This window comes from Hemitrygon akajei, chromosome 7 (genome assembly GCF_048418815.1).
Source record: "Hemitrygon akajei chromosome 7, sHemAka1.3, whole genome shotgun sequence".
NCBI classification, from domain to species: Eukaryota; Metazoa; Chordata; class Chondrichthyes; order Myliobatiformes; family Dasyatidae; genus Hemitrygon; species Hemitrygon akajei.
The window spans coordinates 160,683,661-160,701,719 of NC_133130.1; the positions used below are offsets into that span (position 1 = coordinate 160,683,661).

The following is an 18,059-nucleotide window of genomic DNA, read 5'->3' on the forward strand; positions in this document are numbered from 1 at the left end:
AAAATAATCTTGTGTCTATTGTAGATTAATTAAAATCAAGGACAGTCAGCAAACAACTATCTTTGACTAATTTGGTGAACCTTTTGAAGAGGATTAATGAACATAAAGCATTTGAGGGAATCTAGTGTATTTTAGCAAAATGTTTTAAAGATTGATCAAAGTAAGTAAAAATAATTGGAAGAGGAAAATGGCTAGTTGGACTAGAAATTGGCTCAGTGGAAGAAAGTAAAAGATAATGATTAACAAAAGTTCTAGGTGGCTGAAAACGGCATATAATGTTTTGATTTTGTCAGATATTTGGAATGAAATGTAGTTTTGAAGAGGAGGAAAGGATTTGATCACTTTTGTGTTTTGATTGAGTTAATGTGGACAGAAAGATTCCTCTTGTGGAAGAGCGCAGAACTGGGGTTACTGTTTAAAACTAAATGGATTGGCTATTTAATAACAGGATTGAGATGAAATTATTTCCTCTCCGTGGATCTTTGGAATTTTCCTCAAACGCCATTGGAAGCAGAGTTTCTGAATTGAAGGCAAGAGACTGGAAAATGCAGCACATTGAGGTTACAATCAGATGAGCCATGGTGGCAGTACGGGCTGGATGGGCTGAATGGTCTACTGTTGCACCTATTTTTTGTATTTTCTTCGGAGTCACAATAATAAAATTGTCAATGTAGATGAAAATGAGGAAAGAAACAGTGCTGCGCTATAAATTTCTGAAAGAACGTAGAGGTAGGTTTCAAAGACCACAACACAGTGGTGTTGCGGGCAGAATTGCTATCCACAGTTTCAGAAACCTATCTTCAATCCGGGCCACAAAATCTGCAGACACTGGAAATCCGAGCAACACACACAAAATGCTGGTGGAGCTCAGCAGGCCGGGCAGCATCTTTGGAGAAAAGTACAGCTGACGACTCAGGCCGAGACCCTTCAGCAGGAATCAGTCTGGGCCTCGGGGGGGGGGGGGGGTGTGTGTGTGTGCGCGCGCCTATGACTCTCTGGGTTTCCCTTGGGTACTCTGATGTTCCCCCACATCCCAAATGCATGTTGTTCGGCAGGTTAATTGGCTGCTGCAAATTTCCACTGGTGTGTAAGTGAGTGGTAGAATTTAACGGATTTGCTGGAAATGTGGGGACAATAAAATAAGAGGGATAAGTATGAATGCTGTTGGTCAGTGCGGACTCCATTCCTATATTGTATAACTCCTGGCTTGATGAATCACACGGCTTTCAAGCTCAATCTTCTAACTCTCTTGTTACAATGCAAACTGAAATTGTACAGAGAGGGCACAGACATGAAAACTTACATGGCCTTGGGAAAGAGGCAGGGAAAATCAGGCCAATTGATTACATCTTTCATAGAAGCAGCTGAGTATCTTCCTATTTTATCTCTAAAGTACTACAAGGGAAATCCTTGTGGGCAAAGACCGGAGCTAGATATGAAACGCTACAATAGAAATACTGAGTCTGTATAACAAAACAAGTGACACCCATTCCCTCTCCTCTATTTGCAACAGAAACGGAGAATGTTAGAGGCATTCCGCAGGTGGGGAGAAAAACACAGTGCGCGTTCTGCGTCAAGGCTTCTACACTAGAACTGGAAAAGTGGAATCACAAGTGTGCTTTCAATTGCTGAGGGGAGAGATGGAGCGCAGAGGGAATATCTGTGGCAAGTGTCTTTGATAAACTGTGTTTGTGGTAAGTTGTGGAGGTAACAATGACTAGGAACTTGTAATGGACAAAATGATAGAAAGAGAAATTGAAACTGAAACAACAAAATAGCATATGGGTATAGCTATATCTACAAAAAAAGAGGGTTCTGCTTTAAGCGATTAAACTTAATACCAAGTCCTGATGGTTGCAACATAACAAGGCAGAAGGTGAGGTGCCTGATCCTGAACACCTTTGGAGCAACACTGAAGGCCAAAGGCAGAGGTCAGAATGGTGATGGGATGGAGAATTAAGATGTCAGATAACTGGAAGTTTACAGTCCCCCCCCCCCTTTTGAATGTAATAGAGATGTTCTGCAATGTGTTCAGCCAACCTGTTTCCACTGTAGAAGAGATCACATTGGAAGCACCAAATCCAATACACAGCACTGGAAGTGCACATGAAATGCTTCCTCACCTGCAGGGACTCTTTTGAGTTCCTTGAAGGTCGGAAGGGACACGGTAAAGGGACAGGCAATGGATCTGCCATAGCTGCATGGGAAAGTGCTGAGAGACGCAGATCAGATTGTGGAAATAGAAGAATGGTCTAGGGAGTCAGAGAGGGTACAATACCCTCTGAACGGTCTCCTGCCAACCACAAGGATAATGTTTCCTTGCCCTCACATGGCAAAGCAATAATTCAATTACACCTGCTTTTTCTTGTATTGCCATTGATGTATCTGAGAAACCAAACGTACATTGGTGACTACATTGCTGGACAGTCTGTAAGAGTGATCCCGAGCTTCAAGTTACTGGTCACCATCATACTCCCACTATGGCTTCTGTCTATGCATTCTGCAGTGATACCAAGCACAAGCTCAAGCACTTCATTTTCCATCATGGTGTGTTACAACCCTCAGGACTTAATATCAAGTTTAACCGCTTCAGCTAAACCTACTTTCCTCACAACTGTATAAGTACCTTTGCTTCAATTTATCTCTGGACTGAGTTGCTCGCTCCAATTGCAGTTTTTAAAAAAATATTACCTTGGCAACTTTGGTCTGCACCCTATCACAAGCATTCTCTCTGTTCCCTCTCCATCTCCCAGTCTCTGCAACTCGAAACATCTTTGCCTTTTCACTTTACAGTTCTGATGAAGGGTCCTCGACTTGAAAACGTTGATTTTGTGTAGACACAAGAAATTTCCGGTGCAAGGGCCCGAAACGTTGACACTTTCTCTCTACTCGACCGGCTGAGTCTCTCCAGCAGATTCTGTCTCTCTCCTCACTGACGCTTTCTGACCTGCAGACCGTTTAAGCATCATCTGTTTGTGTATCGGGTTGCTAGTGTCCGGGACTTTATGCTTCCCCGTCACTTACCTGCGGTACTATGTTGCTGAGGTAGAAGGTATCATCCATGCATTTCTGGCTCTGTTTATGGTTGCCGGCCGCTGCCAAGTGACCCCGGTCAAAACCGCTACCTTTATAGTCGGCGTTCTGCGCTCGGTGGTACTCGTGTACAGACTGATCCTCCTTGAACTCACTTCGACTGCGGTCGGAGCAGGACTGGCCCAGCTTGGCCGTGTCCAAGTGCTCCAGCACCCACTGCGCGTTCCTGGTGCGTGGGTCGTAAGCCAACACGTACGACTCGCGGCTCTTGATATGGGACAGAGAGGGGAACCCGAATTTCATGATTTCGGTCGTCCTGCCCAGGCTGAGCTGAGCAGGAGCAACCGGCACCAGGGACTCGTTGCCAAAGGCATCCGCGGTAACGGACGGGATCGGAATCACAGGGAAGCGCTGGAGATGATCAGATGCTTCTTGGTGCCGGTAGGTTCCGTATCCGATCCCCAAAGCGGCTCCCGCAGACAAGGACACCCCCGCCAACAACCATCGCGAGCTGAGAACGCGGCGCATTCCCGCGGAAAAGTTACTTTTGTCTGTGAATGGAACTTTATCAATGAGACGCCGACCTTGAGCATGCGCGCCACCCAAACTATAATGTTACTGACGCCAGGAAGTGACGCCCGGCTCCAAAGGGCAAGGCATCGCGTAACAAATTAAATTCACTTTAAAAGCTGTCGGGCTTGTGATGTGCGTTTTCGGGATTGAACCTTTAATTATTAAATACAACTAAACGAGCGACTGTCGAGATGCTGAGGAACCAAGCATCAGTGAAGGGAAATGGACAATCGACCTTCCGGGTCGAGACATCTGGGCCAAGTACATGGCTGTACAGGTGTAATGAAAAAAATCCCACTAGCAGCAGCATCACTGGCATCAGATAAGCAGCATTCTCAAAAAGAAAAGGAAACACAAGTTAAACACAATCAGCATCTTGTTCATTGCTTCAGATTCCAGCATCTGCACCTACGCTCGGTCCGCCAGAAAAAGCAGGATCTCCCAGTGGCCACACATTTTAATTCCACGTCCCATTCCCATTCTGATATGTCTATCCACGGCCTCCTCTACTGTCAAAATGAATCCAAACTCAGGTTGGAGGAACAACACCTTTCATACCGGCTGGGTAGCCTCCAACCTGATGGCATGAACATTGACTTCTCCAACTTCTGTTAATGCCCCTTCTTACCCCATCCCTGACATATTTTGTTGTTTGCCTGTTCTCCATCTCCCTCTGGTGCTCCCCCCCCACTTGTTTCTCCTGAGGCCTCCCGTCCCATGATCCTTTCCCTTCTCCAGCTCTGTATCCCTTTTGCCAATCACCTTTCCAACTCTCAGCTTCACCCCACTCCCTCCGGTCTTCTCCTCTCATTTCGCATTTCCCCCTCCCCCCACTACTTTCAAATCTCTTACTATCTTTCCTTTCGGTTAGTCCTGACGAAGGGTCTCGGCCCGAAACGTCGACAGCGCTTCTCCCTATAGATGCTGCCTGGCCTGCTGTGTTCCACCAGCATTTTGTGTGTGTTGTTATCTGCAATCTTTTGTGTCTTTGAAGTTTGACAGTTATTCACCTTTCGGGATCAGTGGCATTGCTGCCAGTAATTCTTGTGATCTGCTTTCAGGCTGTCGTTATTTTTCTTTCCACGGCTGCTGCTATTTCTGTCATTCCGATCTCCCCAGTGCTAGATTTGCGCTGCACTGTAGACCCTGGTCGCCAGAGATGGGAATATGACCAATCTAAAGATCTACTACTAGACCTAGGAATGACGTGCTGGTTCAGGATATGCACCACTGTCTTGTTACACGCACGGGTTTGAAGAATTTGAAACCTTTATTAATGCAGTTAGCTGACCTTGTAAGATCAGCTGTCCAGTAAGATATTAGAATGTTGGTATCCAATTGTAACTAAATACACAAGTGACTGGATTATTCAGTCTTGATGGCAAAAACTCTTGCAATTACTTCTCTGAGATTGAAACTACTTTGACGTAATGTCAAATATGAGATAATGCCGGGTAAAACATAAGAGAATGTAAAATTGCTAAGATTTTAAGTGGAGGAAAATTCAACTAATCTTGATGTTTGATGCCAGGCCTGCCGATTTTTGTACTGGAATTTGGAATTAATAATTCAATACACCTTCAATTAATACTGTTTTGGATGCCATACAACAGATAGATTTTTAAATAAATTTTTCAGTGAAACTATTAAGTTTCAAAAGGATCCTGGGAAGTTTCAAGAGTAGAGGACAGCAACAAAGCGAACCACTAGGCGAAGACCGTCTCTCTGGGTATATATAGGCAAAGTACTGGAGAGTATAACATCGGTAGCTGAGCGAAGGGCGCTGAGTAGGCTACGGACAATTATGGATAACTCTGAACATCCTCTACATAGCACCATCCAGGGACAGAGAAGCAATTTCAGCGACAGGTTACTATCGATGCAATGCTCCTCAGACAGGATGAAGAGGTCAATACTCCCCAATGCCATTAGGCTTTACAATTCTACCGCCAGGACTTAAGAACTTTTTAAAAGCTATTATTAATGCTTTTGAGATAGTGATTTAGATGCATATCATATTTTTTTACTGAGTTAAGTATTGTATGTAATTAGTTTTGCTACAACAAGTGTGTGGGACATTGGAAAAAAGTTGGAATTTCCCCATGGGGATGAATAAAGTATCTATCTATCTATCTATCTATACACACCAGTTGAGTAAAGGAGCAGGGTTTAGCAATTGCAATACCAATTGGGTATATATGATGTGGTGCACTTTGGTTAGAAAAGATGTTGAGACAATGTAAAGACTAGATAAAATGGCAATCAGATTCAGATTCAGTTTATTGTCATTTAGAAACCACAAATGCAATGCAGTTAAAAAAATGAGACAACGTTCCCCCAGAATGATATCACAAAAGCATATGACAAAACAGACTACACCAGAAAATCCACATAACGTTTGGCAATCCCCAATCCAGAGTCCGGAGAGGCTGCTGCGTATTAATATCGCGCTACCGTCTAGCGCGTTCCCCGGAAAGGAGCTCCAATCCCACCAGACAAAAACAAGACCAAAAACTAAAGCTACAAGACCTGCACAAAACCACATAGTTACAACATATAGTTACAACAGTGCAAACAATAGCATAATTGATTAAAAAAAACAGACCATGGGCACAGTAAAAATAGTCCAAGATATTAAAGGACTGTAAGTTCAAAAGAAATCACCACAGTTTCCACAAGTCCCCAGGGTCCCGACAGACTCACCATCCCACGCCGGCGGCAGAAGGGAATACCCCTGCTATGGACTTCCACGGCGCCGCCCGACTCAGCCTCGCAGACGCAGCACACACCGAAAGCTCTGTCGAAACCAGCCTCGCAGACGCAGCACACACCAAAAGCAACCTGAATCCGTCGAAAGGCCTCACAGTCCGTCGAACCTCCGAGCTGACGATCATCCCCTCCGGCACAGCTTCTCCGAGCACCATCTTCTACCGAGCGTATTAAGATGGCCCCACCAACACGACCCCGAGGACTGGGGGCCTGTTCTTCCCAGCAGAGTCCCGGACCTCACAGCAGCAGCAGCAACGAAGAGGGTCTTCCTGGAATTTCCCGATGTTTCTCCGTGCTTCCACGTCAATCAGGCTGCATTTGGAGTATTGTCAACAGTTTTGGGCCCCATATCTCAGAAAGGATGTGTCATCATTGGAGAGAGTCCAGAGGATGTTCATGAAGATGATTCCGGGAATGACAGACACTCAGACAGACAGACATACTTTATTGATCCTGAGGGAAATTGGGTTTCGTTACAGTCGCACCAACCAAGAATAGTGTAGAAATATAGCAATATAAAACCATAAATAATTAAATAATAATAGGTAAATTATGCCAAGTGGAAATAAGTCCAGGACCAGTCTATTGGCTCAGGGTGTCTGACACTCCGAGGGAGGAGCTGTAAAGTTTGATGGCTACAGGCAGGAATGACTTCCTATGACACTCAGTGTTGCATCTCGGTGGAGTGAGTCTCTGGCTGAATGTACTCCTGTGCCTAACCAGTACATTATGGAGTGGATGGGAGACATTGTCCAAGATGGCCAACTTGGAAAAGGTTAACATATGAGGAGCATTTGACAGCTTTGGGCCTGTACTCACTGGAATTTAGAAGAATGCTTGGGGATCTTATTGAAACCTATCAAATATTGAAAGGACTAGATAAGGTGGATGTAGAGAGGATATTCCTGTGGTAGGGGGTATCCAAAACTAGAGGGCACAACCTCAAAATTGAAGGGCTACCCTTTAGAACAAAGATAAAAAGGAATTTTTTTTAGCCAGAGAGTGGTAAATCTGTGGAATGCTCTGCAACAGACTGTGGTGGAAGCCAAATCCCTGGGTATATTTCAGCAGAAGTTCTGTCAACCTCTGACAGAAGTCAACATTCCTGCTAAAGGGTCTCAGCCCTAAACATCGACTGCCTGGGCTGCTGAGTTCCTCCAGCATTTTGTGTGTTGTTGAGGCGTAAGTTGATTGTTTCCTGAGCGTTCAGGGCATCAAAGAATATGGCAAGAAGGCAGGTGTATGGGGTTGAGTGGGATCCAGGATCAGCCATGATGGAAAGACAGAGCAGACTCAATGGGCTGAATGGCCTAATTCTGCTCCTATGTCTTTGAGACACTAGTAAATGTGGAATAACAGAGGCATCTTGATCCTCGTGAAATGTAGAAAGTAAACATGTAGGCACAAGAGGAAGAATCAGTTGAAAGCGTAAGTCTCACATGTTCATTTAGTCCTCAGATTCAGGAGACCTTATTACAAGTACTGCGCAAATTTTGGACTGCAAACCCATAGAAGGAATTACTGCCCTGTAGCCACTGCACAGTAGATTCACTATATTCCTGGGATGAAAGGGTTGTAATATGAGGAAGAGATCAGGTTAAATTGGCCAATACTCACTGGAGTTCAGGAGCTTGAGCCTCAATCTCATCAAAACAAATGACAGAGGTTGACAGAACAGATGGAGACAGTCTCATTTCTTCTAGCCACAACAGGGAGACAGACATTAGGAATTTCACAATGAAGAGGATTTCAATTATGTGTAATTTTGTTATCTCAGAAGTTACTGAGTTTATTTAAGACTGAGATGCACATGGACTTCATGGAAATGCAACAAAAAAGTAGACTTGATGATCCAGTCCAAGACTTGAGGATAATGTACTGGTCCAGGTCAAAATTTTACAGCCACACCTAGCGTGGATACTTAAAGGTTTGGTTTAAAAAGTAGGCTTTCAGCGTTCAGAGTGCTCTGCAGTCAAAGTCCAGCAAACCTGGAGGTTGGGTCGGCGGTCGGAGACACCCAGATCAGAGGTCCATGCGAGCAGGAGGCACAAGGGCCAGTGCAGCTCCCAGGTCAGCAAGTCCCAGGGTCGGAAGTTCATGCAAGGCTGCAAGTCAAGGTCCGAAAGTCAAAGTCCTGTGACCGGCAAGTCCTGGGGTCAAGGCCCGAACGTCATAGTCCCATTATCAGCAAGTCCTTGGATAGTCAGAAGCTCAACATCTATGATTATAATACAGGGACTGGAGGATGGAGGCCTGGTCTGAGAATCCAAGGGCAAGGACTGGAGGCCCACAGGTAGCCTGTCCTGAGGTTGGAAGCATGTCCTGTGTGTGAGTGGGTGGGGAATATAGGATGGGGAATGGGGTTGTTTCGTTGTCATTTTGTCTTCTTGTTGTTGCTACTTGCGTGGTTCTGCTTAACTTTGTGGGCATGTTATGTTAGCACCAGAATATGTAGCGATACTTGCTGGCTGCCCCCAGCTCATCCTTGGATTGTGTTGGCTGTAAACACAGATAACACATTTCTCTGTATATTTTGATGTAGACATGACAAATAAATCTGAATATCTTGAAGTGAGATGGACAGATAGAGTTTATGAAAGGAATTCTAGAGCTTGGTGCCTAGGAAAATGAACCTTGGCTACAAAATGATGAAACAGTGAGAACTGGGTATAGACGAGTACCCGGAAATAGTGAAGCACAGAGATTACAGAATGCAATCAAAATTATATGTATATTTTTAAATTTATTTTCAAAAACAACAATTAACCATGTGCACTTTGAACAAATTACGCTAACAATTGGTTTCCATTGTAAAATTCCAATGTAGACAGTAAGCACAATTTGTAAATTCTTTTTAAATACAAGTGCACATCATTTTGGGAAAACATTAATAACAGTCATTGGAATATCATATTAATTAAACCTTCATTGAAACAAAACACAATTGAGAGCTTATATGGAAGAGACCCAAATGAGATGACCCTTTCCCCCAAAAACCTTCATAAGGTGCTAGACACTAATGGTTTGTAGGTGAGCCAGGGATTAATTCTTTAAAAATGGAGGCATTTAGATAATGAACCCTGTTTAAATTTACAGTGACCATTGGTTGAATGATAACACATGGCTGGAGGGGGGGGGGGGGAATGTTAATCCAAGGTCATAATCAGTAGAAAAAAATCCCTTTGTATAACATAGTCTTGTATTTGCTCTGTAAATATAAAGTTTGTATTGCAGCTGTAATTCTTTGTTGCATTTCTGACACATTAAACTAATTGATGTAGATTTTTTTTGACCTGTGCAAAATGCAGCAAACTATAAACTTGCCACTCAATAAATGGCAATTATCAGCCATAAAATAAAAGTTTATATTATTAATGATGCAAGAAAAGTTTACTGGCCCTTACAATGCAATATATTCCAGTTTATATACGTATATCATACAAATGACACGCAATCCTTCCTGCATTGTAATTTCCTACATTCCATTGTAGCCTTAGTCAATTCTGTAATTAATTCCTCAAATAATTTAATGAAAACACATGCAGATGCATGGAATGGCAGCAAACCATTTATGCCACTCTTATGATGCTGATAGCACAAGTAACCGTTTAAAGTAGGGTAACACTTATAAATGTATCAATAGTTTTGCTCCACATACGATTCCATGGATATCATGGCAACATCAGAAATTGTGAAAGGGACATGATTAGAGAATAATTCCATATACAGTGGTTGCTTAAATCGCCTCTTTGCCTTCAAACTCAATTCAGCCCCAAGTGTTCAATGTTTTTATGATTATTACAGGATTGTGGGAGGCGAATCCAATTGTTGACATTTAACTCAAAATTAAGCTATCTGGGGGTATCGCATGCCTTTCATTTACCTGTCGCCTTGGCTTGCCTTTTTTCCTTCCTTCCCTTCCACCACTATCACCATGCACACAACATATTTTGCTTAAAAAACACAATTTGTTAAGGTCACTTTCTGTTCTGGGAATGATTCCCAGGAACTCTACTGGAATTACTAATCCCATATCCAAGCCAGCAAAAAATGCCGCATTTTAACTGTTTAACCTTGGAATCAGGAGTACCATTATCCTTCTATTGATTGCTGGGATACATCCTTATCCAGCTCTAGATACACCCTAGAAACAGAATGAAGCTTACCAGTACTTCTTGTCCACATCCAGAAAATGTACCAACAAATCCCATGTAATCCTCCACCCCTATCACAGCCTCTCAGGATAGCCAAGTGCAAGTGTCACAAGTAAAAGCATTAAATCAGTTTCCCAATTCTCAACATCTTCATTTACCCCATAAACAATGGGCTTTACCTTTAGATGGAATATGCCACAAAAACTCCCACATTCTAATCCTGATACGACAAAGAAACAACAAACTCAATTGCAACTGGTAGAGCTACTAAAAAAACCCGGTCTGACAGATACTACATTTAGGTAAAACCACTCAGTGGAAGTGTTTTGGCCAGACATTAGCATCAACATGCCCTGCTTGACTCTGTAGCATAAGCACAACAGAAGACCTCACAGAAATAAACATGATTCTAACCGTATTCTTACCTTTAAATAACACCACACAATGGCGGAAACAAGTCTTTCCATTGCTAATTATTTAACAGCCTTTGTTTGCCCAGCACTTCTCCCCAACACCTACAAAGGGACAGTGCTGAGCGTGACACAAATGTGTGATGAGCGAGAAACAGACACAGACACTGTACATGAAAGACAATTTATGTTGTCTCATGTCAGGAATGAAACCAACAGTTACAGACCACAAGCTTGCAACCATGGTGTTCACGAAACAGGAGGCACATACAACATGAGAGACAATGCCCATGGGTAAACAGATAGAGTACACAAGGTAGATGCAGAATACTTGTTACAACTCGTGTAAGGTTAAGATAAAGAAAGGCAGATATAGTTCAGAAGTAAGCATTTGCATGCATTTAAGATGTATGTGCTGGACAGATATATAGAACAAGCTGACAGACACAATGTATGTAAAACCGGGATCGCTACTGCAGTCATAGGGCACTGTCAGTTTTCTCTGCATGACCACTCTATTCTTGCAGTGATGGTGACTATTTCTTTACCCGAGCTTTGAGCACATTTTATCTTTCCCAGAGATCCACAGAGAGAAATAATGAGTATGTTACCAGTCTTTTGAAACTAAAACCCCAAACAACATTCACCAAAGTAAGACTTTTAAAAAGTCTTGCTATTCATTGCATTCCTAATAAAAATATTTCAAACACAAAGCTATGTACCATTAGTCAAAATATGCACTCTGTACATTAAATGCTTAAATTCAGACCAATTTGAATTTGACACTGCACAGAATATAGCAAACCGTTGTATTGTATTTTACCCATAATCAGTTGTGCAGTTGCAAGCATAAAAATAATTTGTCATATTAGTAATATATGCCCTTTGCTCTCTGGTACTAAAAGTGAAACAGAAAAAAAGATGGAAGTGTGAACAAAATACTCAGGACACAATATTTTCCCCATTGGCATTTTGGTATTTATTTATGGATTTTACCAGCCACGTCAGCAAAAAAAAAGTGGAGATCCTGGAACGTGTGGTCTGGAGAGGGGTGGTCAACATGAAAGGGGCTTCATTAAAGAAGGAGACATGGGAGACTGCATTCACAGGTGGTGGCAAATAACAATGGGAACTGAAACAGCAACAAGTAAGATTAAGGCTGTGGCAGACAATGGCGAGCTTAATATAAAATTAAAGATGTTATGAATTATAATTACTCTGAAAAGTAACAAAGAGTAATTTGGAATTTTCTTTTGATGAGAAACTGTGGGAGGGAATATCTAGTCCTCAAGTGCATCATCCTACTGCTAGTGTTATGATATAAAGTTGCAGTCTCAAAATTTCCCGCCATGGTCAGTTTGAGACCCAGTGATTTAACTTCCACAGCCTAGGAAACTTTTCTGCAACACTTCCTATTTTCTATGGTTTGTCCCCTTGAAAGATGACCAAATTATGATGTTACTGGACTGACAGAGCAAAACTATTTATTCTGATGTGGTGCAGAATAAGCAAATAACCATAAACTGATACCATGATATTCAGGCATAGTGTCAGAAAACCAAGTGTTTAGAAATGATTGATGATGGAAAGGACCAATAGAATATTTCAAGAGCAAGATTCCACTATTTTTGTTTGGTAAGATGACAGAATCAAAAGCAGGTACACAGAGTTAAGGTACAATTTGGACACAATTCAACAAATAGAAATGAAGATCGGAGAGATTGAATTATCTCTTCAAATTCATAGGGCTAATTCATAGGATTGGAAAGGTTTATTTCATTCTTAATTGTTGTGAATTTGATGGATACATCTAAATTAAATGGAACTGGAATTTCACCAGACCTATATAGAGTCCATGCCCCACGAGATTCTCTCTGCAATCCTTGAAAACAAATACAGTATATGAATACCTCCAGGTGAAATTAGCTTACACTGTGTAATATTTATAAGCGCAGAACAATGACTTCTGCAATGTTGAACAAACAAGCAAGGGTTCTGGCTTCCTTTGAAACGACAAGCAAACCCTCGTTTCATAGAGAATGAAATGAGGTGATCAGAGATGGATACAACTGGAGAAAGAACAAGTAGTTCAGAATGGTGTTTTAAAGCAACAGAATATAACATCTTGACATCATATCATAATGACAAACCCTGAAGATGCAATTGTCAAAGGATGTGATCCATGTGAAAGCATTACAGTAGAAATTTCAGTCACATTTTGACTGCAGGCTGCTGAATCCTTAGTTCCTTCCTTTACTTATTGCATTTTTAACGTTACTGATCCTTTTACCCACCCAACACTTGAGGTTTTCAGTTAGTCTTGCAATTCTCTGCTTGCCGACTGTTCCATTCAGGTTTTTTTTTAAATTTTGAAAAATGTTAAGATGGATAACAGAGAATTGACCAAATACAAGATCAACAGGCATAACTGTATAATTACATGAAATTACCCTTTACTGTTTGGTGGATAAAGAGGCAACCCTAGCACCTCAAAACGAAAACACAACTAGAACTTTCAGTATTAGGAAGGGGTGGTATCTGATTAAAGCAATGATGTAAAGAAGAAATTGTGGGACTTTGAACTATCATAAATTGAATGGCCCAATTATCAAAACACAAACCTTAAAATTACTTAGACTGGAGACTAATAGAAATCTAAGATGCTTGTAGATCCATGCAAACATTGTAGACGTTAAAAAAGGGGTGATATTTTCTGGAACAATGCACACATCCCAAAATATTTTGTGTTGCTTTCATACTTATGCAATATAATTGTTTGATGAAAACCAATGAAAGGAATTCAATGATAACTTTAGTCTAACCAATTCAAGTGTTATATGATTTTACATGAGCAATTGTATAAATGATGTGTTTGCAATAAAATCTGGGCAAGTCAAATCCAAATTTATAAGTGAACCTAATAGGAGATAACTTAAATTCAGTTATGATGATAGACAAATATTGATCAAGCTTGGCTTAGTCTCATCTTGGTAACCCATTTTAAAAAGTAAAGAGATCAATGTCAGGGATAGAAACGGGAATATTCCCTAGATGTTTTACAAGTTCTAATGATTCTGGCATCATCTCAGTGATCTGGTCACTTTGTGAGAAGTGAAGCTTTTTCTCCCCTCAATAGAGATGTCAAGTAGGTAGTGAAGAAAATAAAAACAACCTGTAAAAACTTAAAGAAAGCCAGAATTAGCTATATAGGAGTAAACATTTAAAGATCAACCTTGGCAAATTCTGATTTTTTGCTACATATGCAAATTATTCTTGTATGCTTTGGACCTTGGCTTAAACCTTTTATAACTGTTAATTATTTCTTTAGAAACAGAAACTTCAACAACACTGTTTTAAACATATAAAAAGAATCAGGTAATGGTGTAAATTTAAGAGAAATTATTTCAATGCAACCCAAAACTCCTTATTTTTTAAACCCTTTCTACCACTCACCCCAAGGTAACACTAAATATAGCCACTAAAATATTGTAGAGTTTCACATGGGGGGGTAATACAACTCTTAAGTACAGGTGTAAACGTGGTGATGTGACCACTGACTCATATGAAATTCAGCAAATCAGTCCTTAGTGTGAGTTACTAGCTTTGATACAGCAGCTGAAATGTCAAGAACAAAACATTTTGCATTTTGTCCAAATCATCAGCAATTATCAGATCTTACTCTGGTCTTGCAATCAGTGTGAAAATCCTTATAATAATTCAAACGTTGCACAATAATGTAAAAATTAAGAAAAAACTTGATCAATATTCTTGTGTAGGGCATTATGACAATATTGCCTATCACAGGCAGTGTGGCAGACCTGTAAAATATTACCTCAATGCCAGATAAATATTTATTCAATCACCTCCTGGTCCCTCAAAACACAACAAAACTTTCATTTCTTGTGGCCACACTTCTGTAGGTACTGAAAGTCTACCAAACCTCACTGTGTGTTTCAACATTCAAGACAGTGAGGAGTTTACAGTATGCCTTTCAAAGCAACATCCTATTAAGTGTTTTTTTTTTGTTTGGTTTGCGCAGTTATGATTGAAGTACCTGATTTAGTGACTGATATTTCACCTTCTGGTCAATCTGTCACAAACCAAATCTAGAGACCTCTACCACAGTAATAAAGAGAGCAAACCAATCTAGAATTGTGCTTTTGCTTCCTTTAGCTCTGTGATAATAGTTGGTTTATTAACATCTTCTGCCATACTCTTTCATTAGAGGAAAGGTCATTGCTTTCATTTGGAGTGCAAATTTAAATACATACCAACATACAGACATCATAATTAGCACCAGTAGTGCACATCAATTCACAACAGAGAGAGAGAGCAAGAGAGAAAGAGCAAGATTTTTCCCCATGGGGGTTGGGAGGCAGGATGGGGAGGGGGTCGGTAACTGACACAAATGGGATAAGACAAGGAATCACAGGATTGCACAGTACAGAGTAATAGACCTCTTTAGCCACACACTGCATAGCAGTGTGGAGATGTTTTCTCAGAAGGCACTGCAGAGGCAAGTTGATCACCTTCACAACATATATTCACTGTATGTGCGTGACTGGCAGTTTCTGGAATACTGAGCAGATTTGCAGTGTTGCTATGCTGTGTCCTGTAGTTCTTTTGCTTTCTTCAGGATCAGGTCAACATCAGAAATCGGATAATCCTGATCAGGAGTACAGGAGGGAAAGAAAAAACAAAATATACCAATGAACCATTTGAACACCTCCACTGGCAGAACATTACACAGGCCATATTTATAGCGTTATAAAGACTCACATTTGTATAACCCAAATCACTTTAATAATTAGATATTAATGGTAATCAATTTACACAAAGTAAATTTCCTCACAACAGTAAGATATTCATTTTTTAAATCAATGATGGTTCAGTCATATATTTTAGCCAACACACTACAGGCAGAACACTACATTAAGCCAGTGCTTGTGTGATGTTTAATTTCATTTAAAAAAAAAGGAAGGCACCTGTTCTAACATTCAATTTGAATAAGGACCTTCCCAACAGCATAGCTTTCCCTCAAAACTGCACTGGGTGTGTCAGTCTGGATTAAGTATTGGTGTCGGACAAGAATAAACACACCTAACTCGAGGATTACCAAAACAGCTATAACTGAATTCATAAAGCTCCTCACAAACCCTTTAGAGAGCTGAACTGACATAGCTACTACATTTTTCTTCTATACTGTAAATAAATTCTCCATGCACTGAATGAGCCATTCTGAGTCAAAACTGGACTTGAATTCAACTGCAGCATTTTAACCACTAGGTACACAGGGTCCACTTTCATTTCCAGCTAAAACTTTCAAATTAATTTATGCACAATCTCAGGTATGGTGAAAAATCACCAGGTCTCCTTCGTCCATATAATGCTCCAAATAATATGAATAAATTGTTATGGTTACAAACTAGGAGGTGGGATTGAGTTGATTTGACCTTGCCTCAGCAGTTGTACAAAATTATGAAGTACATAAGATCATTTAACTTCTTATGTTTGTACCAGTTCTTTAAAAGAGGAATGCAATTAGCTTCATTACCATTTTCTTCCCACACAGCCTTTACAGAAAATACCCAATGGAAATTATTACCCATACTACACTAGAATACTACAGCACAGCACAGGCCCTTCAGCCCTTGATGTTGTGCCGACCCATATATTCCTTAAAAAAAGTACTAAACCCACACTATCCTGTAACCCTCTATTTTTCTTTCATCCATGTGCCTGTCCAAGAGGCTTTTAAATACCCCTAATGTTTTAGCCTCCACCACCATCCCTGGCAAGTCATTCCAGGCACTCACAACCCTCTGTGTAAAAGACTTACCCCTGATGTCTCCCCTAAACTTCCCTCCCTTAACTTTGTACATATGCCCTCTGGGGTTTGCTATTCATGCCCTGGGAAACAGGTACTGGCTATCCACCCTATCTATGCCTCTCATAATCTTGTAGACCTCTATCAAGTCCCCTCTCATCCTTCTACGCTCCAAACAGAAAAGTCCCAGCTCTGCTAACCTTGCCTCATAAGACTTGATTTCCAATCCAGGCAACATCCTGGTAAATCTCCTCTGCACCCTCTCCATAGCTTCCACATCCTTCCTATAATGAGGTGACCAGAACTGAACACAATACTCTAAGTGTGGTCTCACCAGAGATTTGTAGAGTTACAACATGACCTCTCTACTCTTGAACTCAATCCCCCTATTAATGAAGCCTAGCATCCCATAGGCCTTCTTAACTATCCTATCAACCTGTGCAGTGACCTTGAGGGATGTATGGATTTGAACCCCAAGGTCCCTCTGTTCATCCACACTCTTAAGTAACCGACCATTAACCCTGTACTTTGGTTAGTTCTTCCAAAATGCATCACCTCACACTTATCCAGATTGAAATCCATCTGCCACTTTTCTGCCCAACCCTGCATCCTGTCTACGTCCTCCTGTAACCTTCAACAACCTACAGCTCCATTTACAACTCCTCCAATCTTTGTATCATCCGCAAACTTACTCACCCATCCTTCCGCCTCTACATCCAGGTCATTTATAAAAATCACAAAGAGCAGGAGTCCCAGGACAGATCCCTGCAGCACTCCACTAGTCACCAGCCTCTAGGCAGAATACTTTCCTTCCACTGCTACCCTCTGCTTTCTTCCTGTAAGCCACCTTTTTATCCAAACCGCCAAGGTTCCACTGATCCCATGCCTCATGACTTTCTGGATGAGTCTCTCATGGGGGACCTTGACAAATACTTAAGCAATGCACTCTAGATCACAACTCACGACTTCTCCTCTTCTCACTTTCCATGTATTGTGTAGCTGCAGTTAACCCAAGCTGTACTCTAATGCTCATGTGATAAATTCACCATCCCACATAGACAACTGGGATATCAGAAAATCCCAACTGCATATCCACTTTTCACATCCAAGCATTTAAATAATTCAGATGTCACTTTCAGATTTGATGAAGAAATACTTCGATTTAATGATAGCAAAAGGAGAAAGGGAGATCTCAACTTTTAATAAAATAATCATCATGCTTTATAGTTCACAGAGTGCCACATCCAAGGAGAGTTGAAGTGTAAATAGACTCTTCAAAGGAAGATTGTGGAT

The 18,059-nt window shown here is 41.1% G+C and overlaps 2 protein-coding genes across 3 annotated transcripts in view; both read right to left on the minus strand.

Annotated features, from left to right (window-relative positions):
- The window catches only part of spout1 (SPOUT domain containing methyltransferase 1), a 36,146-nt gene extending 32,504 nt beyond the window's left edge, over window positions 1–3,642 (minus strand). The window contains exon 1 of the mRNA XM_073052360.1: window positions 3,025–3,642. Within this exon, the coding sequence (XP_072908461.1) occupies window positions 3,025–3,561 (537 nt within the window). The 5' untranslated portion in view covers window positions 3,562–3,642. The remainder of the gene's footprint in view (window positions 1–3,024) is intronic.
- A 5,456-nt stretch (window positions 3,643–9,098) lies between these two features.
- The window catches only part of tbc1d13 (TBC1 domain family, member 13), a 39,927-nt gene continuing 30,966 nt past the window's right edge, over window positions 9,099–18,059 (minus strand). For both annotated transcript variants that reach the window (XM_073052368.1, XM_073052369.1), the window contains one exon: window positions 9,099–15,605. In XM_073052368.1, the coding sequence (XP_072908469.1) occupies window positions 15,540–15,605 (66 nt within the window). In that variant the 3' untranslated portion in view covers window positions 9,099–15,539. The remainder of the gene's footprint in view (window positions 15,606–18,059) is intronic.